Consider the following 19394-nt stretch of genomic DNA (forward strand, 5'->3'; position numbering starts at 1 on the left):
TGTGGCAAGGGAAATTTCTCAGAAGAAATGACAGTTCAGGTGCAGGATGGTTAACATGAAGAGGAAAGCAGCACTGGAGTTCCCGTCGTGGCTCAGTGATAACGAATCCAAATAGCATCCATGAGGACACGGTTCAATCTTTGGCCTTGCTCAGTGGGTTAAGGATCTGGCATTGCCGTGAGCTGTGGTTCGGATCTGGTGTTGCTGTGGCTGTTTCCCTAGCCTGGGAATGTCCATGTGCCCCAGGTGTGCCTCTAAAAAGATAAAAAAACAAAACAAAAACACAGTGTTGCTAGGCAGTGAGAAAGCCTGGGGGGAAAAGATCATGAATAGAGTGATTGCATAAAAGTTGAGGGCTTAAGCTACTATGTTGGAGACTTGAACTCTATTTTTAAAAACAATGATTAGTAAATTGTTTTAGGCAGAAAATCCTATTTGTTTTTGAGAAAAGCCTGGGGCGACAGAATGAAGAATCAAGGAAGGCAAGAATGCAGGTACAGAGAAGTTAGGAAGATGTAGAAATTCAAGTGAATGATGGTGGCTCATAGGTATAGCAATAGGGACTTAGAAAAACACACATATGTAAAAGAATTTTATAACTTACAGGTAGAGGAGAAAAAGGAAGGTTAAAGGAGAGGGTGAATTCAGGACATTTATTTCTCTAACCCAGGCAACTTGGTTGGTAGAGAATATAGAAAAAGGGGTGAGGTGAGTTCCATTGCAGCTCAGTGGAAACGAACCTGACTAGTATCCATGAGGATGCAGGGTTGTATCGATGGCCCTGCTCAGTGGGTTAAGGATCAGAGTTGCTGAGAGCTGTGGTCTAGGTTGCAGATGCAGCTAAATCTGGTGTTGCTGTGGCTGTGGCATAAGCCAACAGCTACAGCTCCAATTCGACCCCTAGCCTGGGAACTTCCCTATGATACATGTGTGGCCCTAAAAAAAAAATATATATATATATATATATACATATATATATATATATATACACACACACATATATTAGCAAGTAGACAGTTCAATTTCATGCTCTGAGCTCCATGAAATTTCAGCCCCTGTCCTTTACTGATCTCATCACACCCGGCATTAAAGACTTATGACAGGAACGGTTCTGTTGTCCTTGGAAGGTATCAGAACTGCTCACACACATGAAGTCTTAGGACCACTGCTGAGGGTGCAGGCTACAGACCTCACCAGTTCCTATCCCCTATTCATTCAAATATAGGGATATCTCCAAACTATCTCAATCAAATCCAACCACCTTCACAAAACTAAATTGACCAAGGAGAACCCATTTCAAATATCCACTGTGGTGATTAAAAAGCCACTAATTTCATCAAATAAAAGCCTGTGACATCATAATGTAATAAGAAATATGTATTTGGTCTTCAACCATGGTTCCCGGCACACAGTTCCTAAAACACTTGTAGTTTCCTATGTGAAAAGAGCAATAGAAGGACCTCTTGTTACACTGTTTAGTCTTCTGTCCCCCTAAAACAGCTCCTAAAGGAGCCCTGTGAGTTTTGTTATTCATAACAGGCCTTTTCAACCACTGCTGAGTTTACTGTAATAAGGTAATTATTGGAAAGCTCCTTCGGGATAACCACAGGACGGAGGCTGGATTCCAGGGGAACCAAGTTTCAGAGGATTGAAACTTTCGACCCTGATGCTTGACCTCCCTGGAGGGGAAGGGTAATTGCGTCAATCATCAGTGATGCAATCCCTCAGACCTACGTAATGAAGCCTTCTGAGTATGGGAGCCTCTGTACTCAGCCCTACACACTGACCCATGCAATCCCTACATTTAGCTGTTCCCGAGTCACATCCTTTATACTGAGTAACAGTAAAATGCTTTCCTGAGTTTTGTGAGGTTCTAGAACATTACCAAATGGAAGGAGGGGGTCATGGACCCCAGACGTGCAGCCAAGAAAGGCAGAAGTTGTAGGTAATCCCTGAGACTGGGGGGGGGAGGCAATCTTTCAGGGCTCTGTGACCTGTATTGACTCTGTAAGTCAGTGGGGTGGGGGTGCATGAGGCATGGCATTTTTTTTTTTTTTTTGTATTTTTAGGGCCGCACCCACAGCATATGGAGGTTCCCAGGCTAGGAGTCGAATTGGAGCTGCAGCTCCTGGTCTACACCACAGCCACAGCACCTCAGAATCCGAGCCGGGTCTGACCTACACACCGCTCACAGCAGTGCCGGATCCTTAACCCACTAAGCAAGACCAGGGATCGAACCTGTGTCCTCATGGATCCTAGTCAGGTTCACTAACCATTGAGCCACGATGGGAACTCCAACATGGCTTTCTTTACATAAGCAAGCCGAAGCCACTTTGTGATCTAAGCCTGGCTACCATACTTGCCCTTGAGCAGGTCCCAGTAATGAACTGTCATAATGCAGGAACAAAGGAAAAACAGTCAAGAGACAATAGTTCATTGATAAAACAGAATCCTAGTTCCTTCCTCCTCAAGGGATATATATAACAATCTGACCGATATCTTGAGCTCTGATGGAACTATGGCCCCTACCCAGGTGGAAGATAGTGACTACCAGAGATTCCAGTTAAATCAGATCCTAAGGAATGTTGACCCCTCCTGACCCTGGTGACTTGAATCAACTAAGGTTTGAAATCTCTCAACCTCTGCCCTGTTTGTATGCTAAATTCTCCTCAGCTCAAGACCCTCTGTGAATATGCATACACCACCCAAGCCTCTTCATGAATGTGCGTGTACCCTTAGCTTAAAAATTTCCCAATTTTGCGGCTGGGGAGACAGTGCTTTGGGAAAATCCTGATGTTATCTGTACTTTCTGCAAGCAGTAAATGCTTTCTACTCATCTTTGGCTTATTTCATTTGGCTTGTCTTTAGGCTGGACACCCACCAAGAGGCAAAGCCAGATTTCAAGTAGCAACTCCAGGCAGTGTCAGAACTGAACTGAACTGTAGGACATGCAATTGGTGTCTGCAGAGAACTGGAGAATTGCTTGGTATGCGGAAAACATACACATATTTGGTGGCCAGAAGTGTTCTGTGGGTAGTGTACAGAGGAAACAGAATTTTCCTTTAGCTGAGGTTTTTCTTTCAAATCCATTCTGTGGTAATGAAATATTGCAGATTAAATTCTCAAATTTTTCTGCCCATTGCTTTCCTGCTAGTTGGGAACACCTGTGGTAATGTCAACATAATTGAGTTCTTTTATAACACAGTGAGAATGTCACTGCATAATAAATACAATGTTTTGCCACCTAATTCAATAACAAAATAATTCACACTTTAACATGCCTTAAAAGTGTAACCTCTGAAATTCACTTTTCTTATTTTGACTGGATATGAACTAAAATGTTGCGGTGGAGCGGTACTCATGGCACTTGAAATGCTGTAGAGTTAGAACTGCATCACTGAGATCTGAGTGTGCTGGGCAGAGTGGGAAGCAGTGAGACACAGTATCTCTGTCACAAACACTCAGCTCTGCAGTTGAAGCATGAAAGCCATAGATAATATGTAAGGAAACATGGCCCTGTTCCAATAAAACCTTATTTATGGATGCTGAAATGTATCAGGCAACTTTATGTGTCACAAAATGCTATTTTTCTTTTCAATCATTTAAGAATGTAAAACTACTCCTGACTTTCAGGCTGTACAATAAGGGCAGAAAGCCGATCCGTGGCTCAATTTGAGGACCCCTGATTTAAACTATCACATGCACATAAAACCATGTGTCACAGGCTGGCGTAGTACAGTCAGTTCTCATTATTCATGGTAGTTTTGTTCTATAAAGCCATCAGGAAAGGAAATTCAGAGCTGAATTCAGAGCACAACATCCAATTTCATCAACCAATCAAGACATCATCATGTCCTTTGTGTGTGTCTGTTTCAAGACATCTTATTTACTTTATATTGTTGATTCATTGACTCAAACTCATGGTTAATAGCACTGTACCTCATACTGGAATGAAGCTTACCCAACACACACTTTCCCTGTGAGGACATCATAGCCTCCTCAAACTGAGTGCTTGGGACCATCTTAAACAGAGAAATCATCAACAAAATGAGAGAAATATGACACTAAACAGACAAGAAGGACATGGGTTTGTAACAGGAGAGCTGAGACAAGAAGGCCGTATCACTTGGTTTGATCCCTCCTGGGAACGTGTATACTGCCCTGGGCTCGAATTTTTTTGCTGCTCTGAGCATGCAGGCACCTGTCTGCTAATAACAGCAAAAGCACCATGAGCATTTTACAAATAAATTTTAATGAGTAGGTGAATTTATAAACATGAAACTATAAATAATGAGGATTGCTTGTATTTTAAAAGTAAAATAAGCCATTATCACATAGATAGGTGAGAATTAAAGATGAGGGAGAAGATATTTCACTTCAAAATCTCTACTTAGTTATGACTATCTTTTTACCTAGGAATTTCCGGTTATTATTTGGATCCCCAAATGCAACATTTATATTTGAAAACTCAATGTTAGGCATAACTGAAGCTTCTATAATGAAACTTCTCAAAAGGAGTTTCTTACTTGCAGCTATACATGGGATACATTTTAAATATCATGGAGTAAGAAGTTATTCTTTCATAGATATAGCAATTATATTTTTAACACTCCTTATCCTCAGAAGCATCCATCACTCACAGAACACCCAGGGAGCTTAGGATTATAATTAAAAGAAATTCCTCAAATTATTAATTGTCCTACTGTTGGAAAATGCAGAAATGCAGCTGCAATGGAAGGGATACAGTTAGGTATATTCCATATTCCAGCTTCAAGTTTCCCTGAGTAGCTACAATTTAGTCAGAAGACAAAAACCGAATTATATACAATGCTGCCTTCTCAACTAAGGAAAAACAGATATAACTGCCTTATCAGAAATACAACAGAAGAGAAGCATGCCTGCTAAATTTTCTCAAAACACAGAAGAAATCGGGCATTTTCCCTAAAGTCTTCTTTTTCATTAAATTCTTGGCCCTTGAGTCTAGCGGGGACCTCCAAGGATAGAAATGTCGTTTCTTTTTTGTTTTTGCCTTAGATAGAATAACTCAGTAAGAGTGGCTGCTTTTTTGAAGCATTTATTTTAAGTCTTTTCATCAAATATTTTCATTCTCAAACACCCAGCAGTATAGGCCTAGCAATTAAAGATAAGACTATCTTGCAAAATTTACCTAAAAAACTGGGCAGTAGAGAAGGTAAAATAACAGGGTTCTCATTACCTATTCCTTTGGGACAGTTCTGTCAAAATTTCCTTTACAGTCAAGTTACAAAAAAGCAAAAAAGTACTGTTCTCAGAACTAGGCAAGGCTTTTGTGCAAAGGTGCTTTTTTTGTTCAATCTTTTTTGCTGTTTTCTTCAACTGGTAATTTTTTTTTTTTTTTTCTTTTCTTGTGGTATCTGCCAGGCCTTGTGGTTCCTATGGATGGAAATCAACCAGGATCAAAATGTTCTTACCTATAGTTCTATCAACAAAAAAAACTAATCAATAATCTAAGAAAGTTAAAAAAAAATTGTATTCAAGCTAATCTGAGGATCATAATCTGGGAGAGATTTTTTAGAAAACTCTGGGGCCTGTTCTGCCAATTGGAGGTCAATTGGCAGTTATATAAGTTTCTGACACAGAGTTTACATCAAATGACCTATTATTGACAGTTTGCACACTCCATCTCTACAGGTTCAAAGCAAGCTCTTTACCAGATGAAGGAGGAGGATTATCTCCTAGAGTTGTGTCCCTTGATGAGATTAAGGAAGGTGATCTCCTAAGGTCTGGTTAATGCAGCTGCACCATATATACTGAAGGGGAGGGAGGAGGCCCACAGGGGAAAGGAAAATTTTTATGTTTAAATATTTTTATCTTGCCATAAAATATGAATTTTACTTCATCGGTTCTTAACTCAGATTGTGGTAGGTCTTTGGTAAAAGCTAGGCTTTCTGAGTGTAGGGGTGGAGAACTGTGGGGAGAATCTTCTTTTGCGGGACCAATTTCCTTATCAGGGGCAATCCCTAAACCTATCCCTTAAAAGAAAAACTTGAAAGAGATATACCTTATAATATTTCCAACAAACATATTCGATATTATCTTCCTCTGGTAATTAAGCAGCTAACGGTTTTGTTACAGCATCCACAGAAAATGAATATTGCAATGAATATCCTATTTTACCTGACAGAGTTCCGAAATAGCAATGCAATACTAATAAGCGATACAATTACCAAATAATGTTCAAAGTTTACTATAGTCCTTTTTGCTTTTAGATTGGTTTCCACAAGTGACTGCGGTCAAGTTAACATGTTAGGAGTCACAGAATCATTCCCTCTCTGGGGCTATGCTGGTCCTTATGAAGATTGGTTCAGTTGTTTGTTGGGGTTCTAGCTGCTGACAGTTTGACGCTCTTAAAGGTTGCAGCTTTCAGGGGTTTGAGATGATGGAAAAAGACTCAAACAGCTGTCTACCATTCTGTACAACAATCTTTTTTCACAATTATGTGATTTACCTACATTCTTTAATGACTAAATACACAACTATAAATGCAAGGTTCATATGCATGCTCTCTGGCTAAATAAGCTGATTATTCACCTACTATTTAACTTCTAGTAACAGTGAAACTAATGTACTTTCATTTATTTAGTAATTATTTTTATTTTTTAGCTTTTAGGGCTGCACCTGTGGCATATGGACGTTCCTAGGCTAGGGGTTGAATCAGAGCTGCAGCTGCCAGCCTACACCACAGCCACAGCAACTCAGGATCTGAGCCGCATCTGAGATATACACCACAGCTCACAGCAATGCCAGATCCTTAACCCACTGAGCAAAGCCAGGGACTGAACCTGCGTCCGTCCTCAAAGATACTAGTGGGGTTCATTACCGCTGAGCCACAACAGGAACTCCAGCTTTTCACCTTCTTGAAGGGTTATCAGAGATACCTGGTTCCTTCATATTCCACATGATTAGCTTAGGACCTTCTACTTTGGGCTCCCAGTACTTAGTGCTATACTCTATTATCCATACTTCTTAAATTATAAAAAAAGGAACATACATTTTTTGTATTTTTTCAGAGCAGAGTTGAGAAGTAACACCACCTACATATTGAATACTTTCTTACATGCATAGACTACTACTGCATGTATCTCAAGTTCATTTTTTTTTTTTTTTTCCTTTTTGGGGCTGCACCTGCAGCATATGAAGGTTAGCAGGCTAGGGGTCTAATCGGAGCTACAGCTGTCGGCTTACACCACAGCCACAGCCTCGCCAGATCTGAGCCATGTCTGTGACCTACACCACAGCTCACCACAACACCAGATCCTTAACTCACTGAGTGGGGCCAGGGATCGAACCCGCAACCTCATGGTTCCTAATTGGATTCGTTTCTGCTGTGCCACAAAGGCAACTTCTCAAGTTCATTTTTTTTTTTTTTAAATCACACATTAACTGATCATCAAAATATGGTCCATCAGAAGAGTATTCATTAGTTAGGAACTACCAGAAGGCCTTCGGGGGGCAGTCAAAGGACTCCATGTTGTGAGTTTCAGGATTGGTTGGAAGAGAAAACCATGGTTTTATCAAATGCCCAAATGGGTCTATGATGCTCCACACTTCCAAAATTTTAAGAATCACCCCACTGGATTCTCTTTATAAAACTTTTCTAGTCCTCTTCTCCAAAGTTCTGGTACTTCCAGCAAGTTCTATAATTTTATAAACAGGCCTTTGTTTATACTTTTATACTCTTAGTATACCATTAAACATACTACATTTTTAGCACTTATTATCAAATATATGTAGTTTATACCTTAATCCATAGTACCTCACAGAGTTTATGATTTTATTTATTTATTTTTCTTTTTAAGGCCACACTCAAGGTATATGGAGGTTCCCAGGCTAGGGGTTGAATCAGAGCCACAGTCGCCGGCCTAAGCCATCGGAGCCGCATCTGCAACATACACCACAGCTCACAGCAACGCTGGATCCTTGACCCACTGCGTGAGGCTAGGGATCAAACCCGCATCCTCATGGATCCTGGTCAGGTTCATTAACTGCTGAGCCACGATGGGAATTCCACAGAGCTTACGATTTTAAATGAAATCAAATTAAGTCACATTTGCATTTCCAAATCTTCTAGGTATATTAACAGTGAAACTTAAAATTGTTTCAAAATTACTAGAAAGTATGTCATTTCCTTGAAATGAACTTGGCGTAAAAGGCAGCAAAGAGGTCCTTATAAGGAGTGTCTGAATCGGACTTGGTTAACGGTATTCGGCAAAGCTGGCGAAATCTAGGAGAACGCAGCAACAAGTTCTGTGAAAGACCCACGAAGCTGGAGCATAACCAATAGAGAACAATCGACTATAAAAAGAAAGGACATGAATGTTAGCACCTCTGCCTGCTCCAAGGACACCAAGATCTAGAAACAGGCAGGCAACAAAAGAGAAAATTACAGTCTCTGTAAACAGAAGTACACCAGCACTGAACAAAAACTTTAATGGCTATTAGACACCTGATCTAACAGAGAGGTAGGAAAGGTAAAAGGAAGACCCAAAAGCAAAAAGAAACCAAAAGAAGATCATGAAAGAAAGCAGATGACAGAGAACAGACCCTAGGCAGAGCGCCAAGAGAGATCTCACCTTCCTTCTTCGGCAATTAAGATACTTCCCCCCCATGAAGTCCTGACAAACTGCTATATTGAAGGCAGGCTACTGGGCCACAGCCATTAATGATGACCAACTTAGCCACCCTCGACCTCATCTTCCCTCATACAGTCATCTTTTTCCCAAACTCTTCTCAGTAACCAGTTTCTAAGTGTAGTCAGGAAAGCATTAACTTGCCTTTTCCTGAAACAGATAGTCTTCGCATTTTCTTCAGCTTCTTTTTTTACTACCAAACTGATTTCTTTAGTTCAAAGACTAAGTTCCGCAGCTTCTCAGAACATTCTCATACATACATACATTTTTCCCCAACTTTTCTTTGACATCAAGAGATAATCAGGCCCTGGAGTTCCCCTGTGGCACAGTGGGTTAAAGGATTGGGTGCTGCCGCAGCTGCAGCTCGGATTCAATCTCTGGTTGGGGAATGTCCATATACTGCTGAAGCAGCCATAAATTGAAAAAAAATTAAAAATAAAAAAAAAAAAAAAAAAAGAGAGAGAGAAAGTTATCAGGCCCCAGAGGCAAGACCATATGGAGTCTGAGGCCAGGTCGTGGAGACAAACCGCCTGAGTTTGAAATCTATTTAACTTTGGCTAAGTTATTTTTCTTGTTTCAATCTTCTCTTCTATAAAATGCAGACAGAACTATGCCTACCTCAAAGGGATGCTGTAAGGAATAAATGAGAAAATGCATGTAGAATGGTAAGCACAGTAAGTGGTCTATATTAAGCACCTGCATTTGCTCCAGAGCAAGGTTTTTTTTTTTAGGGCAGAAAATAATGCAACCTCAAATGTGGATTAGCATAGTGGTTAAGAATAAGAGCCAAAATGCCTGCATGTGTGTTAAGTCTGCCACTTAATAGATGAGTGGCCTTGGATGAGCTACTTAACCTCCCTGTACCTCAGTTTCCTCATCACTACAGTGAGGATTGTAATAGCATCTATTTCAGGGCATTGTTGGGAGAAATATATGCATTTATATATGTAAATGATTTAAACAGTGCCTGGTACAAAGTTAATGCTGAAAAAATATTAGCTATTATTATCATCTAACTCACCCATGAAGCAAACAGAACTCTGAGCCCAACTACGTCAGACTACAAACTGCCTACTGAGTATCACTGTTCTTCCTTAGTAATAAACTCCTACTTTCCTGCAGGGTATACTGCAATCTCAAAAAAAGGACTATACACAATAAGGTCCTACTATAGTACAGGGAACTACATCCAACCTCCTAGGTTAGACCTAGGACATTTTAAAAATAATATTTAAAAAAAAGGAATGTGGGGAGTTTCTCCTGTGGCTCAGCAGGTTCCACCCCTGGCCTCGCTAAAGGACTAGGCTTTGCCGCAAGCTGTGGAGCAAGTCGCAGATGTGATTCAGATCTGGTGTTGCCATGGCTTCAGTATAGGCTGGCAGTTGCAGCTCTGATTTGACCCCTAGCCCAGGAACTTCCATATGCTGCAGGGGCAGTCACAAAAAGACAACAAACACACAAAAAAGAATGTGTGTGTGTATTTGTGTATATATATAATGACATGGTCACTCTGCTGTCCAGCAGATTGGCACAACATTGTAAATCAACTTTAAAAAAAAGAAAAAGAAGAAGAAATTTTAAAATGACTGTATTTCCCAGCTTCTTCTGCAATTAGTTATAGCCATGTATTTAAGATGTAAGCATGAGTGTTTGGTGGGACATTTGGCAAGGTTCCCAGTGCTGACTGCACTTGAAGTATCTTTTTACCACTCCTGCAAGACAACAAGCTCCAGTGGCCCTCATGGCCATCCTGTAGCCTTCAAGACAGAAATTACAGGCTGTGAGTGATGCAGATTTAAGAGTGAAGTAGGCAAATACTACTCAGCCATAAAAAAGAACAAAATAATGCCATTTGCCGCAACACGGCCAGAACTAGAGACTCTCATACTAAGTGAAGTAAGTCAGAAAGAGAAACACAAACACCATGTGGTATCACTTATTTTCTAGAATCTAATATATGGCACAGGGAGTTCCCACCATGGCTCATCAGTAATGAACCTGACTAGTACCCATGAGGATATGGGTTGGATCCCTGGCATCGCTCAGTGGGTTAAGGATCCGGCCTTGTCCTGAGCTGTGGTGTAGGTTGCAGACGTGGCTCGGATCTGGCATTGCTGTGGCTGTGGTGTAGGCCAGCAGCTGTAGCTCCGATTAGACCCTTAGCCTGGGAACCTCCATATGCCACGTGTGTAGCCCTAAAATGACAAAAAAAAACAAAACCCAAAAAATGAAAAAAAAAAAAAAAAAACCCAAAAAACCAAAGAGGCACAAATGAACCAACCTGTCTTCAGAAAAGAAAAGAGGAGTTCCCGCCGTGGCGCAGTGGTTAACGAATCCGACTAAGAACAATGAGGTTGCGGGTTCGATCCCTGCCCTTGCTCAGTGGGTTAACGATCCGGCGTTGCCGTGAGCTGTGGTGTAGGTTGCAGACGTGGCTTGGATCCCGCGTTGCTGTGGCTCTGGTGTAGGCCGGTGGCTACAGCTTCGATTCGGCCTCTAGCCTGGGAACGTCCACATGCCGCGGGAGCGGCCCAAGAAATGGTAAAAAGACAAAAAAATTAAAAAAAAAAAAAGAAAAGAAAAGAAAACAAACTCATGGATTTGGATAAAAGCCTTGTGGTTGCTGAGGGGGAGGGGGAGGGAGTGGGGTGGACTGGGAGTTTGGGGTTAGTAGAAACAAACAACTGCATTTGGATAAGCAATGTACAGCACAGGGGAACTATATCTAGTCACTTATGAAGGAACATGATAGAGAATAATGTGAAAAAAAGAATATATAAATGTATAACTGAGTCACGTTGTACAGCAGAAATTGGCAGAACACTGTAAATCAACTATCATAAAAAATAACGATAAAATTTAAAAAAAGAGAGAGAAGCAGGCTCTCTCATGTCTTTACAGAGACGCTACAGCCACTCTACACTAAACTGCTTAATTGTGAACTTCCTATATTTGAGAGAATAAGCTTTTGGGTATTTAAAAGGCTTACTTTTAAAATCTCTACTATTACTTCCTTTGAACCCAATCTTTCACTAAAACTTCATTGCTCCTAATTTGATGTGGGGGTTTCCTCAGTTATTATCAGCGTTACTTCCTAGAAATGCAGTGAACTTGTACTGTTCTGTTTTTACAGAGTTTTTTTTTTGTTTTTTTTTTTTTTTGGTCTTTTTAGGCTATGTGCCTGGCATATGGAAGTTTCCAGACTAGGGACTGAACTGAAACTGTTAATGCTGTGTAGCTGCTGGCCTTCACCACAGCCTCACAGCCTGAGCAAGGCCAGGGATCAAACCTGCGTCTTCATGGATAGTATTCCAGTTCGTTACCACTAAGCCATGACAGGAACTCCTTTACAGAGTATTTTATAACAATATTACATGAAAAGCACTATAATAGGCACTTGATATTTCGCTAATTCTTAAAGACATTATGGTATCTATTTTAGAAATGAAGAAACTTATTTTACACAGGATTAATGACAGTATTAAGTCTAAGTGACAGCTTAAAACCATTTAACATTTAACTGACTTTGGGGCGGCGGCTGCTCTGTGGAGTTTTGAGGCCACAGATCAGATCTGAGCCAAAGCTACAACCTATGCCACAGCTGTGGCAATACTGGCTCCTTAAACCACAGGGCTGGGCCAGGGATTGAACCTGTATCCCAGCACTCCAGAGACACTGCTGATCCCATTGTGCCACAGTGAGAACTGATTTTTTTTTTTTTTTTGTCTTTTGTCTTTTTAGGGCCGCTCCCACGGCATATGGAGGTTCCCAGGCTAGGGGTCTAATTGGAGCTGTAGCTGCCGACCTGCGCCACAGCCACAGCAACGACAGATCTGAGCCGAGTCTGCAACCTACACCACAACTCAGGGCAACACAGGATCCTTAACTCACTGAGCGAGGGCAGGGATCAAACCCGCAACCTCATGGTTCCTAGTCGGATTTGTTTCCACTGTGTCACAACAGGAGCTCTGAGAATTGACTTTTTTGATGCTGAAAATATACTATTTCAGATTCCTAAGACAAATCCTATGAAGTACTTTTATATAAGCTGATATAACTCTAACCACAAGCAAAAAATCACTACTACTTTATGGTCTATGTGTTGGCTCTTAGCAAAGAGATATACTTGACACAGCTTTAGCTATCTTAGCACTAAAGTATCCATGGAAAATATGAAAAAAGTTAAAAACATGAAATAACTGCAAATATAACATTTCTTTTTGGGGGGTGCTTTTTAGGGCCACACTCGCAGCATATGGAGGTTCCCAGGATAGAAGTCCAATTGGAACTGTCGCTGCGGGCCTACAGCATAGCCACCGCAACGCCAGAGCCAAACCATGTCTGCGACCTACACCACAGCTCATAGCAATGCTGGATCTAACATTTCTTTTTCTATTTCTAGAAAAGCTTAATTACATTCAGGGAGTTCCCATCGTGGTGTAGCAGAAATGAATCGGACTAGGAACCATGAGGTTGCGGGTTCAATCCCTGACCTCGATCAGTGGGTTAAGGATCCGGCATTGCCATGAGCTTCGGTATAGGTCGCAGATGCAGCTTGGATGCCGAGTTGCTGTGGCGTGGTGTAGGCCAGCAGCTATAGCTCCGATTAGACCCCTAGCCTGGGAACCTTCACATGCTGCAAGTGTGGCCCACAAAAGACAAAAAAAAAAAGCTTAATTACATTCAAATGTGGAAAAGTATACTTATCTCATTAAGTTGTTATAAGATTAAATAACATTACAAATGAACCCATACAGACCTAGCACAAAGTTTTATTTCTTCTTCAAGTACCAAATTCCTTGGCCCTGTCTATGAAGAAAGAATTCAATACATCGACTAATCAAACAGAGCAAATACTACATTCATAGTACTATGCAAGGTACTTGACAAGATTTTTAAAAAAGGAAAAAGGAGATTGATTTAGTAGAAGGATTAAGAGACATTCACGTAGGAGTTTCCATCATGGCACAGTGGAGAGAATCTTACATCCACGAGGATGTGGGTTCAATCCCTGGCTTCGCTCAGTGGGTTAAGGATCCGGCGTTGCCGTGAGCCAAGGTGTAGGTCGCAGTTGCAGCTCGGATCCCGTGTTGCTATGGCTGTGGTGTAGGCCAGCAGCTGTAGCTCTGATTTGACCCCTAGCCTGGGAAATTCTGTATGCTGTGAGTGTGGCCCTAAAATGACCAAAAGGAAAAAAAAAGAGAGAGAGAGACATTCAGGTAAAGGATTAAATAATCACAAGAAATATTCAGATGTTGGAGCTCTTGATTCGATTCAATGGTTAATGAACACGACTAGCATCCATGACGACGTAGGTTTGATCCCTGGCCTCGCTCAGTGGATTAAGGATCCGGTGTTGCCATAAGCTGTGGTGTAGGTCGAAGACATGGATCGGATCCCACATTGCTGTGGCTGTGGCGTAGGCCAGGGGCTACAGCTCTCATTCTACCCCTAGACTGGGAACCTCTGTATGCCTCAGGTGCAGCCCTAAAAAGACCAAAAAAAAAAAAAAAAAAAAAATTCAGATGCCACTCGGTGACAGACAGTAGATGTGTTACTGCAGCAACTTGGAAAACAGCAAGGGATTGAGTAGTCAGAGGAAGCTCAATAGAAGAGGCAGAATCCCAGCCAATCTAAGCTAAAAACAGAGGATTTATCTGTAGCACATGCTTCACACAACGCTGCTGCTTACTTACTGAAGGTACTGTCGCTGCAATTGGAATCATCAGCACCGATACCGCACGAACAAAGTATGTAACATAGGTCTGAAAACGAGACGTACCAATTTTTTGCAGAGCAAAAATCTGCAAGAGTGAAATATATAGACACATGGTATTACTAAAATGCACATCAGACAAGCTTTAAAATACAAACTGACTTTCAACTGGCCTCTACCTACATTTTAATAAAAGCAAAAGAGTCTAAGTTCTACTCAGAATCCAAAAACAGTTCTTTATGGAATTAAAGGCAAACTTCCCCTAAAGTGCTAAGTAAATGAATAAAACAAAACAGTTCTTTATGGAATTAAAGGCAAACTTCCCCTAAAGTGCTAAGTAAAGTGACATAGGATAACGGCAAGACATGCGAGAGATTATATTTTACATGTATGTTTCTCCACTCCACCTCACAAAGAAGTTCTATGACTCTTCTAAGGTTGTACAAATAAAAAAGAGCAGTCAGGTATTGACTACTTATAAATTGACATATTAAACATACACACACAATACCAACATATTGTGGGAATAAAAGCAGATTGATTGGGCACGTTAATTGCTGTCTTTACCAGAAAGCAAATCACAAAACTGAATGCCTTAGAGGTCCTATTGTGGCGCAGCAGAAAAGAATCCAACTAGGAGCCATGAGGTTGCAGGTTCAACCCCTGGCCTCGCTCAGCAGGTTAAGGATCCAGGGTTGCCGTGAGCTGTGGCGTAGGCCGGCAGCTACAGCTCCGATTGGACTGCTAGTTTGGGAACCTCCATATGCCATGGGCGTGGCCCTAAAAAGACTGAAAAAAAACCAAAACCAAAAACAAAAAACCAAAACTGTATGTATTAGAATCATATAATTTTAAAGCTGAAAGAGATCTTGGAAGTGTTCTAATTCAGCTCTCTCATTTTAATTATGAGCTTTGAAACCAGCCTAGGGCAGTTTATCAATAGCTGGTCTGAGACTAAAACCAAGGAGTCTCAATTTTAGCTCAGAGTTATCAGCACCAACTCAAATACATTTATATTTGAAGTTAGAACAGCAACAACAAAAATCTCAATGGCGTCAATGGCAAGCAAATTACATTTAGAACCACGGACCTCAGAGTTCCATGTGGCTCAGCAATTAAGGATCCCATGTTGTCACTGGTGTGGTTTGGGTTTGATCCCTGGCCCGGAAACGCATGCATGGGCATGGCTGATAGATAGACAGACAGACAAAACTACTGACCTCCACTATCAGTAAATTGATGACACCAACAGAGACGGGCAGAATCCAAGTGGAATCCACGGCAGTGAGGTCGGAAAACCATAGGACCCCTCCAGTAGCTAACTGCTCCTGAACAGATAAACCTGCTAAAACATTTTTATAAATAAGATTATTTCTAAAAATAGCAGAGGAAAGTAACTCCAATAAGGTGCCCCTTCTACCAAAGACTTGTATTTTTTCTTCAGGTTATTTTCATTCCACAACATAAATTAGCTCTTCCTGTACTGAGAAGGAGGAAAGAAGCTTTTGGTAGCAAATAGATGTAGAGACATTAAAGATATGTAGTGCTAATCTTTTCAGACTTAAATTTTAAAAAATTTTCATCTATATGCTGTTTTCTTCCAAGTCTATTCAGATTACTTTCTGGTTAGAAAACACATTTTTTTTTTTTTTAGGGTCACTCCTGCGGCATATGGAGGTTCCCAGGCTAGGGGTCCAATCGGAGCTGTAGCCACCAGCCTACACCAGAGCCACAGCAACGCGGGATCTGAGCCGCATCTGCAACCTACACCACAGCTCATGGCAATGCCAGATCCTCAACCCACTGAGCAATGCCAGGGATCGAACCTGCGTCCTCCACTGAGCCACTACAGGAACTCCAGAAACACCTTTAAATGAAAGTAATAAAACAAACCCTTTAGTTTATATCCTTTCTTAATGTTTACATTCATAACTGTGAAAGCTTTTTTGGTCTCTTAAATTTACAAACAGAAAAAAACTCTTGGTTAGGAATTATAAGATTAGTTTTATTATGACCTCCAACTAGCAGTCCTAACAATGTCCTTCCTAGATTCATTTCTTTCCTCAACACAGTTTGCTTTACCCTAATTTGCATTCTATAGCCTTGCAAGGGAGATGATAAAAACATACTCGAATTATGAGAAGTATGGGTGTTTTCTATGTCTTGGTTTGTTTTTGTTGGTTTTTACAGTACAAAGACACTATTAGAAAACTTTTTTGGGGGAAACTGACTCCAGTAATAACTACCTTCGGACTGTGTTTTCCCTGTGCTCAAATTCCGGAGAGCGACAGACATGAAGATCCACATTGGAAGCTGAATCCACACCAACACAGTGGCTTTGAAAGGGTGGCAGTTATCCCGAACATACAGCTCTGAAACAAGCTTCCGCATAGTCTTCAGATAAGTGAGCCTAATTTGAGGGAAGACGGAAAAAGGGAAAGGAGAAAATGTCATTAGACGACGAGTACTGCTTCATCCCCATAGCACAAACACTCAGGCTTCGGTTACTAGCTAAAGGACTTGTGCAAGTTCCCATCATGGCACATTGGAAACAAATCTGACTAGGAACCATGAGGTTGCGGGTTCGATCAGTGAGTTAAGGATCCCACATTACTGTGGCTGTGGTGTAGGCGGCAGCTGTAGCTCTGATTCGACCTCTAGCCTGGAAACCTCCATATGCCACAGGTATGGCCCTAAAAAGACAAGAGACAAAAAATAAAAATAAAAAATAAAAATAAAGGACTTGTGCAGGATTTTGGCTGTCATAAGCTGTATTAGTGGAGGGACTGCTTAAATAAAAGGCAAATAAAGCTCTTCACTCAAAGTTCTTTCATGATGTATGCAAATTATGTAACAATTTGATAAATCTGACATCGTCAGACTACAGGTTTTATTTCCGGTGGATTTTAGCAAACTAGGCTAGAAAGGGAAACTTCCCTACTGACACGGTGTGATCACAACTTAAGTCAGAAATACTAGGAGTTCCTGGGAGTTCCCGTCGTGGCGCAGTGGTTAACGAATCCGACTAAGAACCATGAGGTTGCGGGTTCGGTCCCTGGCCTTGCTCAGTGGGTTAACAATCCGGCGTTGCCGTGAGCTGTGGTGTAGGTTGCAGACGCGGCTCGGATCCCGCGTTGCTGTGGCTCTGGCGTAGGCCAGTGGCTACAGCTCCGATTGGACCCCTAGCCTGGGAACCTCCATATGCCGCGGGAGTGGCCCAAAGAAATAGCAAAAAAAAAAAAAAAAAAAAGACAACCCAATTAAAAAAAAAAAAAAAAAAAGAAAGAAATACTAGAGGTGAAACCACGTTTGACTCAAATCTCTCCAAAGCAGCCAAGCTCAATGACTTGATCCCTGTACATACCTTTTGGGGCAGTGCAGTTTTGTACTGTGTATGCTCTTGGTCTGTCAAAAAAGTCTCCATTCTTTTTTTGTCCCCCTCAATCTTTTTTTCTTTTTACGCTGCACTTGCGGCATATGGAGGTTCCCAGGCTAGGGATCAAATTGAAGCTACAGCTGCTGGCCTATAGCACAGTCACAGCAAGGCAGGATTGGAGCCTCGTCTTCAACCTACACCACAGCTAACAGCAAAGCCAGATCCCTGACCCACTGCTTGAGGCTAGGGATTGAACCCAAATCCTCATACATACTAGTTGGATTTGTTTTCACTGAGTCACAATGGGAACTCCTAATTTTTATTTTATATTGGAGTATAACTTATTTTTAATGTTGTGTTAGTTTCAGGTGTATGGAAAAGTGATTCATTTATACATATACCCATATCCATTATTTTTCAGATTCTTTTCCCATATATGTTATTAGAGAGTATTAAGTAGACTTAGTTCCGTATATGGTAGGTCTTTGTCATTCAACTCGGATCTGGTGCTGCTATGGTGGAGACTGGCAGCTGCAGCTCCTTGACTCCTAGTCTGGGAACCTCCATATGCCATGGGTATGGCACTAAAAAGACACACACACACACACAAAACCCGCCTAGTTCCATTGAAAATGCAGGAAACCTTCACAAGTATCTTCCTAGAAAGCCACTCATCTGTGTAAGGATGTTTGTGGACAATTATCCTGCCAGTGCTGTTTAAGCAAGGTGCCACAGTCTTGTCGAGGCTGCATTTACAACCCAGGTGAGCTGCTACTAGTAAGATCTAGGCCAGGGATCAAACCCACGTCCTCATTTATACTAGTCAGGTTCGTTACCACTGAGCCAAAACAGGAACTGCAGAATGACTTTTTTTGTACATGTCAGCCCCCCCCCTTTTTTTTTTACTTTTTAGGGCTGCACATGTGGCACATGGAGGTTCCTAGGCTAGGGGTCAAATCAGAGCTCAGCTGCCATCCTACACCACAGCCACAGCAACCTGGGATCCAAGGTGAGTCTTCGACCTACACCACAGCTCATGACAACGCTGGACGCTTAACCCACTGAGCAAGGCCAGGGATCGAAACTGTATCCTCACGGATACTAGTCAGATTCATTTCCACTGTGCCACAAGAGGAACTCCTAAATGTCAGGCTTTTTAAGCACTATATAAAGAGAGAAACAATTTCATGTTGAAGACAGGTGGCAAACTTACACCTATATAGATAAAAATGTATGAATAACCATATATACAAACACATATTCATATTTTCATACTAAAATCCTTATTGTTCTCATTGCTGTGAACTAGTAAACACTCTGACAGTCTAGTAAGAATCAGAATTTGGAAACTAAGCAGAAATAGCTTAGGCTGATTGAAGGAGAAGGACTGTAAGTGCCTACTGAATAATTGCAGGATAGTCAGGTACCCCTGGGCAATGTCTTTCTAAGAACTCGGGGAGACAACTACATGGGGAACCACAAAGGAATGACAGCCTTAACCTACCCAGTTGCTCTCACCATGGCATTCATATTTTCTACCTCTCCATAGCTTTGAGTCGCTGCCTGCTGTATCTTGTCAAAAATGTCAAGTCTGTAAATAATCTGAATCCTTTGTTGAATAAAATCCCAAAAG

At 41.3% G+C, this 19394-nt stretch overlaps 1 protein-coding gene across 17 annotated transcripts in view; it reads right to left on the bottom strand.

Annotated features, from left to right (window-relative positions):
• LOC100520317 (mitochondrial inner membrane protein COX18) overlaps positions 1-19394 on the bottom strand; it is an 80550-nt gene that overhangs the window by 59622 nt on the left and 1534 nt on the right. For 7 of the 17 annotated variants that reach the window (XR_001298348.2, XR_002346389.1, XR_002346386.1 and 4 more), the window contains exons 3-5: positions 16632-16795; positions 15606-15730; positions 14366-14473 (exon numbers count right to left, since the gene is read on the bottom strand). Coding sequence is in view for 7 of the 17 variants with exons in the window: in XM_005666732.3 (XP_005666789.1) it covers positions 8161-8334; positions 14366-14473; positions 15606-15730; positions 16632-16795 (571 nt within the window). In the remaining 10 variants the exon portion in view is untranslated. Of the gene's footprint in view, positions 1-4231; positions 8335-13421; positions 13844-14132; positions 14474-15605; positions 15731-16631; positions 16796-19394 lie in introns of those variants that run through there. The other 10 variants (XR_002346392.1, XR_002346391.1, XR_002346390.1 and 7 more) reach the window with 7 other exon arrangements.

The sequence above is a fragment of the Sus scrofa genome, chromosome 8 (assembly GCF_000003025.6).
Source record: "Sus scrofa isolate TJ Tabasco breed Duroc chromosome 8, Sscrofa11.1, whole genome shotgun sequence".
In the NCBI taxonomy this organism is placed as follows: Eukaryota; Metazoa; Chordata; class Mammalia; order Artiodactyla; family Suidae; genus Sus; species Sus scrofa.